Below are 16,518 nucleotides of genomic sequence, written 5' to 3' on the forward strand. Positions count from 1 at the left end.
GTCAAGCAAAATATGAAAAATTTACTAAAAAAACACCATTTTTGAGCTTAAAATCCTATTTTTTCACTTCCTGCGTAAAAATCACTACATATATTTGGTTATTTGGTCCTGATGTGTTTTTCGTGTTCTATTGTGGTCATTTTGATACCTCATTTGTCTACTTCGGTTGAAAAATGTCAATGTAATGACTATTTTTCATTTTTTAGTGAAATTTGAGATGGCGGCCATCTTGATGACGTCATAACCGGAAGTTCATCCCAACTTATGCAATGTTAACATTTTGATTTGTGATCAGTGGGTCATAAGGGGTAAGAAAAATATTGGTTCGGAGGTTTGGGGGGGGGGGTGCATGTGGGACCCTCCTAGCCCATGGCCTAATATATTATACTAAAATATATACACTGCACTTATACTGACATGTATACTGTTGGTAAAAAGTTCCTGCCAGGTCCCTGTGGGTAGATCTATATCAAAATCTCTACTGGAGTTTATATAATTGTGAACATGTAATTGTAAATATTTTGTCAAAACATGCCACTGCTAAATGAACTATTTACTGTGTATTTAAGTCAAGTGACCTACATTGTAAATTGTACAAATATATATAAATGGCCTTTTGTCCGTCGCCGGTTGCTGTACCGTACCATTGTACCGTACTGTACGTACATTGTACATACAAACATGTGTATATGTACCTGGCTCGTTTTTATTCTTTTAAAAAATTACATGTTGACGTTGTTGGTTTTTTTAATGACATGTTGTTATACATAATGTATAACGTATTATAACATGGCACTGACAAAAAAAAAAAAAACAACAAAAAAAACAACAAAACCAAAACGAGCCAGGTACACTGTACCTATTGTACATGTACACGTATGTATACAGCAGTAAATATAATGACATTTTGCAAGAACCTTCTAAGAAACATATAACGCCAACCACGTGCATTTGCAGACTTAAGAAATAATCTGACAACATATTTTGGTACATATGTAATATATAAATTACGTCAGAGAATACTGCCAAGACATCTATAACAAAATATTTATTAAAACAAAAATGTATGCACCTGGGGGTAAGGTGGTTTCAAGGGAGACGCTAGGAAGAACAAATTAGTCAGTGAGACAGAAGAGAAGTTAAGATCCTAAATTTAGTCGCCTTTTACGATCATGTAATGGGACAGCAAATTCAATTCTAACGCCCTACATGCAGGGTTAAACATGTCAGTGGTCCATTAAAGTGAACAGTCGGGCAAGGATGGCTAAAGTCGGTAAAAATGGTGTGAATGTATCCAGTATAAATTTCTTATGAAATAGAAAAATAAAATCTCTCGTCAAAATCTGTCTGCGTACGAAGAAATTGATTTAAAGTTTGGGAATTCTAAAACGTCCTCCCGGCTCACTATGTCCGTGGTTACATTTCCACGCAGCCCCGCTTTCAATGCTTTCAACTTTTCTTTACGTTAATGGTCAGAACTGGGAAACTAAGCAGAACTTGACCGTCGTATTAATATGTGAGAACTTTTGGAAGGCCAATGAACGCAAAACATGTTTTACTGTATGAAAGTTAAAAGACTATGCAAAATATGCCAAGCTCTGACAGACTTGTTTTAGAAATGTTTTAATTGTACATTTGTATATACAGTGTTATTTGACATGTACCATTATTAATTGAATACATAATTTAATTTAGGGATAAAATGTAAAGGAATAGAGTATTACCTAAAACCAATTGTGCTCCACTAAAACAAATAAGATATTCTACAAATACTAATTAAAACAGCACACTATGCACAGATATAAATAACTCTCTTTGATTATATTTTTCTTATATTTTTGTTTCAGGAAATCAAAGTACTAAATGGAAGGAGAGATGTCATACAAAATTGTGACGTTCCATGGTAAAGATGGCGGTAGTATTACATTAGCAGACATTGGTGGGTTCTACTTGCCGATTACAGGATATGAGGCATATATGACCAAGCATTTGGGCAGACTCTGTAGTGGACATCTTCAGGCTAGAGACGATGATGTAATCATCTGTTCCTACCCCAAATCAGGTACGCATACAGGCGTCGAGTTTAACATTTTATGTTGTTATACCCTTATACAATCGTTTCTTTATAAACTCTATTGACAAAAATATCAATAAATGAACTGTTAAAATCGATTCTTAAAATGTGCTTTTGGACCGGAGTGACGTCAGCGCTTTATTTTGAGTCAATGGGTATAACAAAACAGTTATAGACTGGGTTTTCGGACAACAGATCTATGATTTTTTGGACCCTCAAACAAACTATTGCCCTCGGCTTTGGGCAACAGTTTTTCCTCGTTTTCAACAAATCATCTATTGCCCTCAATCCCAGTCAAAAACTGTATTACTTCCTAAGACTTTTGGTTTTGATTTTATAAGTTTAACGTCCAATTAACCAGCCAGGGTCGTTTAATGACGTGTCAGGTATGTTAGTGGAGAAAGTACCCGGAGAAAACCACCGACTATGGGTCAGTAACTGGTAACTCTCTCACGTGGGATTCAAACTCGCGACCCAACTAGAGGTAAAGGGTTTGTGGTAATACATGTATGTCGTAAGATCTTTACAGTAAGTGCCGTAAATTTGATTATACTGAAATATCTTATTGTAATCAACTCTCTATATTAAAATTATAGTTTTTTTTATAAATAATAAGATTTCTTTCATACTTACGGGTGTAATACTGGCTGGTCTAGGGCAATACACTCATTCCGCCTGAGGCTGTATTGCATGGCTACCCATGCAATAAAGCCTCATGACGTCACGGCGTCAAAACATTTTATATTCTCGGTAAAAAATTTACATTTTCTTTTCACAAACTTGATTGGTTTTACTATAAAAGATGCAAACAACGGAATTTAAGTTGAAAATATCACGTAATTTTTCATGTATGAAAAAATGACTTTCAGCCATGGACTTCTTCGAATTTATTTCAAAATGGCGGAATATTATAGTTGTAAAATTGCAATAAAACGTCGAGGTATGAAAGAAAAATACTCTTTCATATGTGGATATGAAGGATAGGGATATTCTACCCTCGGGATCACAAAAGGTTGCAAAACCCTCGGCAAGCCTCGGGTTTTACTACATTTTGTGACCCTTGGGTAGAATATCCCTATCCTTCATATCCACATATGAAAGATTCTTATATTCTTTCATACCTACACATGTAATACTGACTGGTCTAAGGCAATACACTCATGTCGCCTGAGGCTGTATTGCATGGCTACCCATGCAATAAAGTGTGACGTCACAGCATCAACAAAATTACCATTTTCTAGGTATAGTTTTTAACATTTTTTTTCAGAAACTAGACTGAATTTACTATACAAACGACGGATCGAATTTGCGTAGAAAATATCACGCAATTTTCATGTATGGAGTATTGACTTGCAGTCGCGTTTTTTTTCAAATTTATTTCAAAATGGTGGAAACTTAGAAGTAAATTTGCAATACAACGTTTAGGTATTAGAGAAACATACTCTTTCCTACGTGGAAATGTAGAATAGATATATTCTACCATCGTGATCATAAAATGTTTACAAACCTCGGCAAGCCAAGGGTTTTACAACATATTGAGACCCTCGGTTGAAATATCTCTATCCTTCATCATATCCATATATGAAAGAGTATTATAATAATTTATTGTATCCTCTTTTAAAGCATATGCAGAAAAATGATAAAAATCTGTTTTGTGTGTACGTAAGGACAAGTAAAGGCAACATATCCTATTAAATGCTCGGAACTATTTTGAACACAGGTCTTGGTCATATGACAAATAATTTTCAGATAAAGATTTCGACAAAGAGAAAGCTTTTGGACTGTAATGGCTGCTACTTTGTGGTATGATAAGATCAACATTTTGTCAGTGTATCCTATAACTAGTAACCTATCTAGATATATTGACTAATGACTAGTCTTTGTAACATGTTTAAAGGTTGTGAAATATTTTATTAATATCAAATATTTATATCCATTTCCTTGAACACTTGGTAATTAAATTCCTAACCTTACAGAAAGCTTTAAAAGTGTTCAGCAATATTGTGCAATATATAGCGGTTATTTTGCAGCACTGATCTATGTGAAGCAAGTAAGTGCGGCTAACCGCATGTACTATTATAGCAACATTGTACCACCAATAGTTTGTTGCTGTTTATTGCCGCAATATTGCAGCTTTTGTGCAAGAAACGTCAAAACCGTGTATGCGGAAATAGTGCTGCAAATTTTATGAGAAACATACTACACAGAACACCTACTTACGCGGTAATGTAAAAATATTGCTATTACATTGTTACAATATAACATATTATGTGTGCTCTCATCCTATGATTCTTTGCTAAAATGGGTTAAGTATAGTTGACATATTTCTGATACACTTGCTATTGTTATTTTCTTATATTTCAATTATTACTGGTATATTTTAACAACTATGCTTCAAGAATTTGAACATTTTTTCCAATCAAAAGAATACAGTTAAGGTAAACTTGTTGAGTGAATTTATTACGCGCGTATATTTAGATAATTTCAACATTTTTTTAAACAATGGAATATTGTTAAAAATCGTGTAAGTTTTACAGTAACGCTTTGGTACTGGAAACGTTGACAAAATACTTCTACATGTAAGTGTAATATATGCATAAGCAATTAGGCAACGATGTTCAGGAAATCGGTGTATAGAAGTGGAGATTTCGTTGTCTGTATCATAAAGAAACAATACATGAATAGTATTCCAGTCGTAGAACTTTAAACAGATGAAATATGTTTTTATCATTTGTTTTTGTTGTAGGTCTTCATTGGATCTGGGAAGTGGTTACAATGCTGATGAGGAATACATCGGAACCTTCTATTGACTTAATGGAACAACATTCATTTGAATTTTCATCGATCAAGTTACTTAACGGATTGCGGTCTCCACGTGTGTTTGTGACCCACCTGACATTTGACGAGCTGCCTCAATCGTTCCGAGAGAGACGCTGTAAAATTGTTTACATTTGTCGTGACCCACGTGCTGTAGCAGTGTCGTGTTTTCACTATGTGCGCCTGATGAAAGTCAAGGGGACAGATGGCCGTCCTGTGCTGTATGCTGATTGGCCAGATTTTCTGCGGTTTTTTCAGGAGGGCAAAGGTCAGTGTGTTGTTTTGCAGGGTTCTTTTAAATTTTTTATTAAGAACGATACATATATCAGATATGAATATTGTAAATATATTTATTTTAGTGGTAGTTTTATTTTAGCACTTTTCGCTTTTCATTGAAACGTGAAATTCCTGTACAGCTCGAAATTAAAAAAATTCCGGTATTGAACCACCGAATTATGTCAATTGATAAACGCACCAATAAATCATAATATACAGTTTTTAGAATTTGCGCTAAAATTTGACTGCGCTAAATAAATACGTTAACAGTATTCCAATTCTTTTCTCCGGAAAATCTATGCAAAACTACCCTCTTTTGCTATTGGTAGAGGGGACATTGCTCGAATTTCTGAGTTATTCTCTCATGTCTTCCTGTGTGAGACAGGCTTGTCAAGGGTAAAAGCCTGCGCTAACTCCTAAGTACGAAAGATGCATTTTGTGGTCAAACGGGTTACTACCAATGTAGTATATGGATGCAGTATGACATAATTAAAATGGTGCCTTCCAGGACTGAAACTTGGAGGAAACTTAAGCATTACAGTGCAATCCGTTGGCAATTGTGAGAGGTAGATTTCCATGGGGCATTTGCCAGGGTGCTGGCCACTTTTCAGTGGCTTTTCTCTATCATCTAAACGTGACAGGCATGTTCACAAGTGACCATAGATGTTAATAGATCGTTAGGCCAACAAACCAAACACGATTCAGGAATTAAGTCTCTTGATTCAATACATGTATAACCTTTGTTAAAGAAAATGGCTATTATTACCAGGACTCATTAGTTATCGTACATAGCATATTTCCTATGAAAGTCAGTTGATTATCAAATCATGGATACTTGTCATTATTACTTGATCAATTTATATTTGATTTCTTGCTTACTCTATGGTCTGCTTCAGTGCCATTCGGCAGTTGGATATCTCACATCAAAGCCTGGGACAAGGTACTCACTAGCAGACCTGGTTACCCAATATACGTGATCAATTTTGAGAATACGAAACGGGTAAATGTATATTATATATTATGTAGTGATATAAAGTGCTATAGAAAAAAAAGATGCCAGTGTTTTTCCTGGATATTTTAGACTCATTTTGGGAAAATTCATCGTTATGGCAAATTCAAGTCTACATATTTGTAATGCAAAGCATGAGTTAGATAAAATTTAAGTTCAATGTTATAGTTTAATTAGGTGTATTAACTTGCATTTTCCACAAAGATATCTGAAGTCAAGTTTCTTCTCTTCCAAATTGTCATTACTATATCTTTCAAACAAGAAAAAATCACGATATCGAAAGATGAACATTAAAATTAAAAGAACGCTTTGAGATAAACGGCAAGAACATATCTGTAACATTTGAGCATATCTCGATTTCTACAGCTTCAACAAGTTCTTCAATGTCGACATCTTATTAATAATGTTTGAACATTGTTGTCTGAATAAGAAGTTTCAGTGTAATAATGATTTTTTCATACATGTAATTTCTAGTACAAGGTCATCGAGACCCGCATGTGTAATTAGAAGCAATCTACAAGAAAAGGACAGATACATGTAACTTTTATTTTAGACAACCTCAACAAAATATAAGTTATGATCTTGAAAACTGGTTAACTAAATGAACAAATTACCTTCGTATTTCTTTCCTTAAACATAATACACTGTATCTATTTATAAAAATTATGAATATCATATGCTCAACACTAAAGAGAAGTAAACTATTCATTAATGGTGACATGAATATAGCATTGATTTTTTTTCAACAGTTTCAGGTCTTGCGCTGCTAATATTGTTACAAATTTATTTATAAAGAACTAAATGCAATGGTAATGATATAATTTCAAGAAAGGAAATTAATAATTGCGACTAACAAAACTCTAGGTCAGTTGTCCATTTAACGATATGGGAACTGTATCAAAATCAAAATGTAGCTACACGTATGTTGAATTATGTTCATTTAAAATACATCACAAGAAAAACATACCCATGCATTATTTTGACTTTTGATGGCCACAAACATCCATGGGGGAAGGGGAACAGAACTTGTATAAATTTTGGTTCTGACCCCCCGGGGGCAGGAGGGGCGGGGCTCAATAGGGGAAATAGAGATAAATCCTATAAATCGCTACTTATCCTAGAGTTATGCATGGATTGTAACCAAACTTGGCCACAAATATCCATGGGGGAAGGGGAACAGAACTTGTATAAATTTTGAATCTGACCCCCCGGGATCAGGAGGGGCGGGGCCCAATAGGGGAAATAGAGGTAAATCCTAGAAATCGCTACTTGTCCAAGAGTTCTGCATGGATTATAACCAAATTTGGCCACAAACATCCTTGAGGGAAGGGGAACAGAACTTGTACAAAGTTTGGCTCTGACCCCCCCCCCCCCCCCCTCTGACCCCCCTAGGGGCAGGAGGTGTGGGGCCCAATAGGAGAATTAGAGGTTAATATTCGAATTCCTTCAGAAAAGAAACAATGAACCTGTATTTAGAACATTACTTGGCATTACAAACCAGGTGAGCGATACAGGCCCTCTGGGCCTCTTGTTTAAATTCCAGTACTCTCTTGTAATTCATGTCTTTGAAGTGATTAATTCTTGGTACTTTCCTGCAATATTGAAGTTCATTCCTAATTAAAGCCACAGATACATTATGGCATTGCCTTTAAACATTGAATATACTTAACAATCGATCTCAATACCAAATATATTACCGTAAGTTAGGGTATTTTGGATGTGGTCATACATAATTATGTATTTTGACTTATTTGACATCGACAGGAAAGCATCACAATTTAACACACCAAAATTTAACTACTAGTACACGTTTAAATAATTTAAATTCCTCAAATTCAATCACATTAGGTAAGCATAGCGTGTCTTTTTTGCTAACAAGGCAAATGTTGTAACCTGGAAACCTATTTTTACCGAGGCCAAATTATCCCAATTTACGGAATACGTGTACAAATATTTCAAATAATACTTATTTCCTAACATACAGTATTGTATGCGTGCATATCCCCTGCCGAATAAAATGAAATGAGTCATGCAATTTGATATGTTTTCATATACCCTTCACAGAGGAAGAACAAAATCTGCATTAACGGTTTATTACTAATTTCAATTATACATTAAAGATGCTCCACCGCTGACAAATGGTATTTTTTCACTATCAAAAACAGGAGCAGACGATTTAGTATTTTTCTTCAGTTACAAAAGTTACTTACTTTACACCATTACCACCATTGAAAAGTTTGAGCTTCTAATTTTACTTCAAGTTAAAAATATGACAAATAATTAATTGCATCCCGAAAAAATTCCGTGTCACTATATCCTATATGGAACGAAGTACTGATTGCGCATGCACCAAAGGCGAAATAAATTATTTTATATTATTTTTTGTGTTAATTAGACATATATATACACGATCAAACACCAATTATTGTTCAACTGAGGAATATCATTTATGCTCTGTCGGAGGTGGAGCATCTTTAAAGATAAGAATGCATCCGGACAATTACATTGATGCTGCTGCTGCTCTCTTCATAGAGGAAGAACAATTTCTGTATTTACTGTTTTATTACTAATTTCAGCAATACGTAAAAGATAAGAATGCATATGATCCGGACAATGCTATTGATGCTAATAACAATTATACAGACGCTTTATATTATCATGTGTAGGTAGCGTCTAGTTGATTGAAACTAATTAAATTGAGAGTTTCATCGTAATAACACGTCATGGCGCTGCTTCCGTCGTCCATCATCTTTTCCCAAAAACCCTACTAGACATGAATGTCTGAAGCTTCCTCATATGAAGGTGTATTACTCTTGTATAAATGGTGGGCTCAATAGGGGAAACATAGCAAATTATTTAAAATCCTTCTTCTTTGGTAGGAATGAAGAAGATGTAGTTCCAATTCAAAAACAATTGGCTGGTCTGGTCCCCCAGAGGCCTGAGGGGCGGGCCAAATATGGAAAATGCAGCAAATTCCTTCAAAAGTTTCGGTAGAAATGCATGAAGTAAAGTTAATCCAGTTCATATCTAAAACCTTTAAGTTGGTAGCTTGTGTCCTTGGCCTAGAACAGGTGAGCGATAAGGCCCTTTGGGCCTCTTGTTCAATTATTTAACAATTGTTTCAGGATCCTCTCAAAGAAATACTGAAGCTGAATAGATTCCTTGGGTGTAAAAATTCTATTGAACTATGTACAGAAATTGCTAACAATACCAGGATTGGAAAACTCAGGGATGCAAAAGCTGCCATCAGTGATAAAACTTCAACCGAATTCTTTCAAGACAACAAATACCCTATGTATCGTAAAGGTATGTACACAGCACATTAAATACTGCTAAGGGAAACACCACAGAAAGGGGAGGTAATTAATTGATGCTCATACGTAATACGGGGGTTTTGAGATCCCAAAACGACGTGGGTAAAGTACGATTTACCGTCGATTAGTTCCACTTTTCGGTGATTATGACGTCACGAAACTCACGTCAAATGATGACGTCATAATCATTGGAAGGTGGGACTCGAAACCCCCGTAATATATAATATGTTACACACTTTATTGTATATTGAAATTTAAAAGAATGAAGATGATTGGTCAATATTATGTATTGTAAGGGGGACTTTAAATGCTATGCAACAAGGAGAAATAATTGGTCTAAGTTAACCTACATGTATGTATCAGATATTAATAAACAGAGATAATTGGTCTATATGTCATGTGCATGTATCTTTGACCTTTTCCAGTTACGAGAGATAATTGGTCTACAATTTATGTGTCTTGCATTAAGGGAAGCTAATTTGGTTGTGTGCCATATAGTAAAGAAAAATCATAATGATAAGTCTCTGTACTAAATATTGTGGTTATCAATTTTCATAATTCATAAAAGGGTGGAAAAATAATTTGACATTACAGGGATTTATGGTTTATATGATTAACTGATCATGCATCAGTTAGTTTCTGTATAGAAGTTTTACAATTATTGTTTTCCATTTCAGGAGAAACAGATGACTGGAAAACATTATTCACAGTGAAACAAAATGAAGACATCATCTTCGGGGACATCGGAAAACTGAGAACATCCAATATTAAGCTCACTAGTATGTTGTAAGATGCATACAGCACAATGTAATCGTGTAATTTGTAATCATATTGTAAATCGCTTGAAACATAGAAATGAATAAAAAAAACGATCTCTTATTAGCTCACTTGGCCCGAAGGGCCGGTGAACTTATGTCGTGGCGCGGCGTCCGTCGTCCGTCCGTCCGTCCGTCAACACTTCCTTTAAATCCCTACTAGTCATACAGTTCTGCATGGATTGTAACCAAATTTGGCCACAAACATTCTGGGGTGAAGGGAAACAGAACTTGTATAAATTTTGGCTCTGACCCCCCGGGGCAGGAGGAGCGGGACCCAAAAGGGGAAATAGAGGTAAATTCTGTAAATCGCAACTTGTCCTAGAGCTCTGCATGGATTGTAACCGAATTTGGCCACAAACATCCTTGAGGGAAGGGGAACAGAACTTGCATAAATTTTGGCTCTGACCCCTGGGGGTAGGAGGGGTGGGGCCCAATAGGGGAATTAGAGGTAAATATTCAAATTCCTTCATAAAAGAAAAAATGAACCTGTATTCAGAACATTGCTTGGCGTTACAAACCAGGTGAGCGGTACAGGCCCTCTTGGGCGTCTTGTTTTTTCAAATCATTTCATGTTGTTCGTTATGTAGATTTTACTTTTTAAACCAGAAAACAACATGTGTCTCTGTTTGGAACCCTGTAGAGTGCCATGGAAGTTAGTGTAGCACAAGATGTAATTTATGCCCTTCGCTATTATAAAATTTATTTATGATTTATACATGTACTTGTTACTGTCTACAAAAAAAGTGTATGCTAATGATTTTAACTTTCATATTGCAAGTGAATCTAACGCCGATAAAGAGAAGTTTTCAAAATCAGGTGTGAATAATGTAACAATCTGTTGTATTTTCCTGACAAATATTGTCTAAATCTTTTGATGTTAAACGTCAATTAAAGCAACGTCAATTAAAGCAAAGTACAACATGAAGATAATGAGAAATGTTAGGTGTGATCAAACGTTAGCAATTATATTATGCTTTGTAAATAAGCTTTGGATTTTATAAAGCCGTAATTCGTGACTTCGGAAACTTCTTTGCACTCGAAAGTATTTACGAATATAATTTCCAATGGGTGCGATATGAATATTTCTCTCATACCTACACGTGTAATACTGGCTTATCCAGGGCAATACACTCAAGTCGCCTGAAGCTGTATTGTATGGCTACCCATGCAATAAAGAACCACGTGACGTCACAGGGTTAACAAAATTACTATTTTCTCGGTGCAATTTTAACATTTTTTTCCTAGAAAGTAGTCTGTATTTACTTTGAAAGATTCAAACAACGGGATTTGCGTTGAAAATATCACGCATATTTTCATTTATGTCATGCAGTCCCTTTTTTTTGGAATTATTTCAAAATGGCGAACAAATATAATAGTAAAACTGCAATAAAACGTCGAGGTATGAGAGAAAGGAAACCTCGGGATCACAAAATGTTAAAAAAAAACCTCGGCAAGTCTCGGGTTTTACAACATTTTGTGACCCTTAGGTAGATTATCCCTATCCTTCATATCTACATATGAAAGAGTCCTATATTATACAACATTTATATAAAATAAAATAAACAAATGAAAAACGCACAAAGCATTTATCTTATTTATATAATATATATTATGCGGAAAATCAATTGTTGCCATGACCATGACCATGGCCATGAGATGAACCGTAAACCTGGCATCTACATGCACCATCTACACAGTGTCGGGAGGCCGAATTCGTACAGGTGCTAGTAAAGGAGGCGATCGAGTCACAATCTGTCTTCAACGTGCATGCTAAAAAATGAGAACAGTATATTAAATAAATAGAGAGATATTTATATATAATTATGTAACTGTAAGTAAACTTGCTAGTTATTTCGTAGCGACGTAATTTCGCGTATTTTTTCAATAACGTAATTTATAAAATAAATTATAAACACAAAAAATTAAATAAATAAAACTAAAACAAAAACTCTTCTACGAATATGCTTCAAATCGAAACATTAGCTTCATGACATACATGACACCTACAACCAAAATTCTTGTCACATTTAACGTAACTGGGTTTCAGTAAATTTCTTGTGTGATGTTAACATCCAATGGGAAGATTAGAGTACTTACTCTGACTGACTGCATTTTCGTTTATGTGCATGCACGTGCACAAATGCACACTGTAGATCTCTATACATTCCACTTTTCCTACCGAACATGTTGTGGCATTGCAACTGTTGGTTGTTGGGCTAATTACATGGCAGTTCTCGCTGGCAACCCAGACGGAACACCATGTAGCTGAAATAAAAAGCAAATCATATTTCAAAACCAAGAATGTTTATTTTTATTTCAAGGTGTGTTGTGGATTATTGTCGCATAAAATAAGGTGTGATCATCAAACGGAATTAATTGATGTCTAAACTGATATTCAAGCCTTAGATATTGTGAAATCTTTTAGTCGGATTATGAGTTATCTGGTTGTCGGTGATCGGCAGTTTATCATTCTTATTACAATTTGAAAATATGTTTTTAAGTTGATATTGTCTTCACATTGAAGGAAAACTAATCCATTCCTTATTCAAAATTGCAAACATAAACACTCTTAGTAATGCAAAGTCGTCGCGAGTCGTGGTATCTTAATGAAAACGGGTGAAGGTAGAGATCTTGAAGGATTAACGTTTTATCAACAGCTATAGTCATTTAAGGACGACCTTCCCTATATGCAATGCTGCGTGAGTGGATGTCTGGGACGATTATGGAATCTTCTTGTAATAGTGGAGCTTTTTTCCTTTTTATATCGCCATCATTATGCAAAAGATACCAAACAAACTCCCCACTCGGTCATATTATACTGACAACGGACAAGCCAGTCGTTTTAAGCTGAGCGTTAAGTAAGACTACTTTTATAGACAATGGTGAGTCTCAGCTAGGCGACATTACCCAAGTTTTTTCATGGACGAGCGTTCAACTGAAGGCCAAAAGGTGTCAATGAAGACGTTAGGAAGGTCAGCAACGAAGAAAAGAAAAGATAATATCCTAAATATAGTCGCCTTTTACGATAATGCAGTAGGGGCAGCAGGTGCAAACATATTTTTTGTTTTGTTTGTTTGATTATTTAACGTCCTATTAACAGCTATGGTCATGTAAGGACGGCCTCCCATGTATGTGGTGTGCTGCTTGTATGTTGTGCGAGGTGCGTGTTTTGGGAGACTGCGGTATATTCATGTTGTGTCTTCTTGTATAGTGGAACTGTTGCCCTTTTTATAGTGCTATATCACTGAAGCATGCCGCCGAAGACACCAAGCAACACGCCCCACCCGGTCCCATTATACTGACAACGGGCGAACCAGTCGTCCCACTCCTTGTATGCTGAGCGCTAAGAAGGAGCAGAAACTACCACTTTTATAGACGTTGGTGTGTCTCGGCCAGAATCTAGAGCCTTTCTCACAGGGGCGAACGTTCAACTTAAGGCCAAAAGTGAGGCGGTGCCAAGGGAGGCATTAGGAAAGATAAAGTCAGTTAGGAAGAAGAGAAAAGATAAGATCCTAAAATTAGTCGCCTTTATGATCATGCAATAGGGGCAGCAGGTACAATTCTAATGTCCTACCTGCAGGGCCGGCAATTTTATCTACGATTTTGAACAGAAGTGATGAAAAGATTGCGGCCAGACCTTTGTCAAAACCCAAAACGATTTCTAGAATGTTGCACCATTGCATCTATCAATGGTGTTTGTTTAGATATCAACTACTTGCCAAATCGATGGCTAATATCACATCGATGCCATCTGTCTCCAGAAACAGGGTATTGTTTAATATAACAATCGGATAAAAAATACAGATCCTTGTTATCACTCGGTTTCATCTTATTAAAATACCCATCCTTACCTTCAATGTGTTTCATAAAGGATCTGACAGCATCTCATTAGAGATCACATTCTGGTACCGTAACTTTTCGAATTCAATCAAATGGGCATTCAAATTTTGCTACTTCCATAATATCATGCAAGTGACTTTCAGTGGACAAAATAATTTGCAAGAGTTGTCGGAATCATTAACGTGTATATAGTCATCTCACCCAAAGAGCATATTTCATAAACGATATTTATTCTGATGTAGAATAAGAAACTCAAATCTTCAGTGAAGGTAATAGTGAAATATGAGTAACTGTTTTTAATGAATCAAATTACCGATTGGAGCTCGGCATTGGGTAGCACATGTTAGAATTCACAGAATCAATAGATACCGGTCAGACAAAACTTTTTTTAGAGTAAAGACTGCGGTCACAACATTGACAAAATGGGCCAAAGTTCAACAGATCACCTTCATGTATACGGGGAAAAAATGTTAAAAGATAAGGACCTGTGTCATCTTTGATAAGTAGTCGAAATTCAGTCAACACCTTATCTGTCAGTAAAGCACAGAGAATCTTTGGACTAGTATTTAGAACATTCTTACCACTGGGCTAAACAGTACATGGTTCTATCACTGTACAGTTAATGTTAAATAAAAGCAGAGCTCGAAAATTATTATGCTACTCGTTTGTGGTGGCTTGTGCATGGGAAAAACTGTAAAAAGAGGTACTAAAACACTACATGACATGAAATAAAACGCTTGTTCATGAAGAAAATATACCAAGAACTACCAAAAACCTACCCGACATGAAAAGACCTCATGTACATGTGGAAATCTACTAAGTAAGAGCTAAAAGAAGGCTACGTAACACGACATAAACCTCCTCTACATGGGGAAAATCTACAATGAGCTACAAAAAAGACTACATGAATCATGTAGGCCAAAATCTGCACCTCGTAAAAGGATAATTTCCAAGATATCGGAATTCATTGAAAGCGACGCCAAATTTACAGTTCGTGACATGGCAAGAAAGGTCGGTACATTGCATATCCAACGGTTCACCTTATTTTGAAGAAGCATTTAAATGTCCGATTTTTTTTATTTTTTATTTTTTTTTTTGCTATATGGGTGTCACATCTCTTGACTGACGAGCAAAAGACACAACAGGTTACAGTGACCAAAAAGCTACTTTAAATATTTCCAAACTATGACAAAAAGCAATTTGCCAATGTTGTCACATGTGATGTAACCTGGGTACATTTAGCAAAATGATCTGTAGCACTTAACACAGCAAACGCTCAATACCTGTAATTGCAATCTTCCTTTTTGGTGAAGGAGTCACAATAAAAGTGCCGGTGAAAAAGGGCACAAGCATCAGCAGAAAAGTGCCCAAAGACGTAATACTGTATAAACGGAAAAAAGCATTACTCAGTATTTGCAGATTATAGAGTTATCTGCCCGGCGGGCAGGTATTGATTGTGACGTCATGTGTTTTCGAGCGTAACGTCATACTTTTCGGAGAATACGACGTGAATTGCGCTCACAAAATAATGACGTTACAATCGATACCTACACGCAAAATCTGTAATGTGCAAAGATGGAATAAAAAAACGACAAAATGCCACTGATTTCTAATATGGCCGTCTTCTACACGACAATGCTCCAGCTCATACCTCCACAATTTGGAGAAAGAAAAAGTAACGATTCTTTTTCTTTGCTGGGCGAAAATAGAAGTCCTAACAGGCACTTGGATCTGCCATTCATCAGTACTATGTTAATGTACCCAAATCAGCGTACCGTGACGCCTTCAAAAAGTGGATATATCCGCTGAGCCTTTGCATTTCTATCTATGGGGAGTATTTCGAGGGTAACAAATGAGCCTTGTTGGGCTAACTTAAAATTCGAAGTCAAGATAGAAATAAGCAATCTTTTTTTAGCATGCCACGTATTTGTAAATTTTGAAACAGTTCTTCGACAACATCCGTGACCAATATGGGCTGAGCTATATCATTTGTAAAATTGTCCTTCCTAATTGAAGATTAAACCAAAGTACATTGTATTTTAATCATAATTTGGAAATAAAATGTTAAGAACAATTCATATGTTTATATAAAAAATCTAATCCCCCACAAAACTTACCGGTGTTTGAAAAAAAAGTTTTTAATTGTAATTAGCCTAAAGTCTAAAATTAAGAGCAGACATGCCCCCATTTAGTACCTGGAATTTTTCAGTCTTGCATAAAACTAAAGAGTCATACACTACAAACCTAGGGCGGCGAAGACAGCAAATATGATCTTCATTGTACAGATGTCGTTGGCGCAAATGTCGTCTGGCAAAGCTCTCTACTATCTCTTATATATTTGTCATATTTGTTGAGGTCATATGACACGAA

At 35.8% G+C, this 16,518-nt stretch overlaps 1 protein-coding gene across 1 annotated transcript; it reads left to right on the top strand.

Annotated features, from left to right (window-relative positions):
- The first annotated feature begins 1,851 nt into the window (after positions 1 to 1,851).
- Positions 1,852 to 12,089, top strand: LOC138331584 (sulfotransferase 1B1-like). The gene is made up of 5 exons (XM_069279286.1): positions 1,852 to 2,062; positions 4,821 to 5,159; positions 6,064 to 6,167; positions 9,302 to 9,482; positions 10,168 to 12,089. The coding sequence occupies exons 1-5, from the start codon at positions 1,864 to 1,866 to the stop codon at positions 10,278 to 10,280; spliced, it is 936 nt and encodes a 311-aa protein (XP_069135387.1). The 5' UTR covers positions 1,852 to 1,863; the 3' UTR covers positions 10,281 to 12,089.
- The last annotated feature ends 4,429 nt before the right edge of the window (positions 12,090 to 16,518 follow it).

This window comes from Argopecten irradians, chromosome 9, assembly GCF_041381155.1.
Source record: "Argopecten irradians isolate NY chromosome 9, Ai_NY, whole genome shotgun sequence".
Lineage (NCBI taxonomy): Eukaryota > Metazoa > Mollusca > Bivalvia > Pectinida > Pectinidae > Argopecten > Argopecten irradians.

Bases quoted from the DNA above. Each gene is read 5' to 3' on its own strand.
- LOC138331584 (XM_069279286.1), top strand. From the start codon at position 1,864: ATGGAAGGAGAGATGTCATACAAAATTGTGACGTTCCATGGTAAAGAT. The intron at 2,063-4,820 runs GTACGCATACAG...TTTTTGTTGTAG, and splicing joins CTGTTCCTACCCCAAATCAG to GTCTTCATTGGATCTGGGAA. The intron at 6,168-9,301 runs GTAAATGTATAT...CAATTGTTTCAG, and splicing joins ATTTTGAGAATACGAAACGG to GATCCTCTCAAAGAAATACT.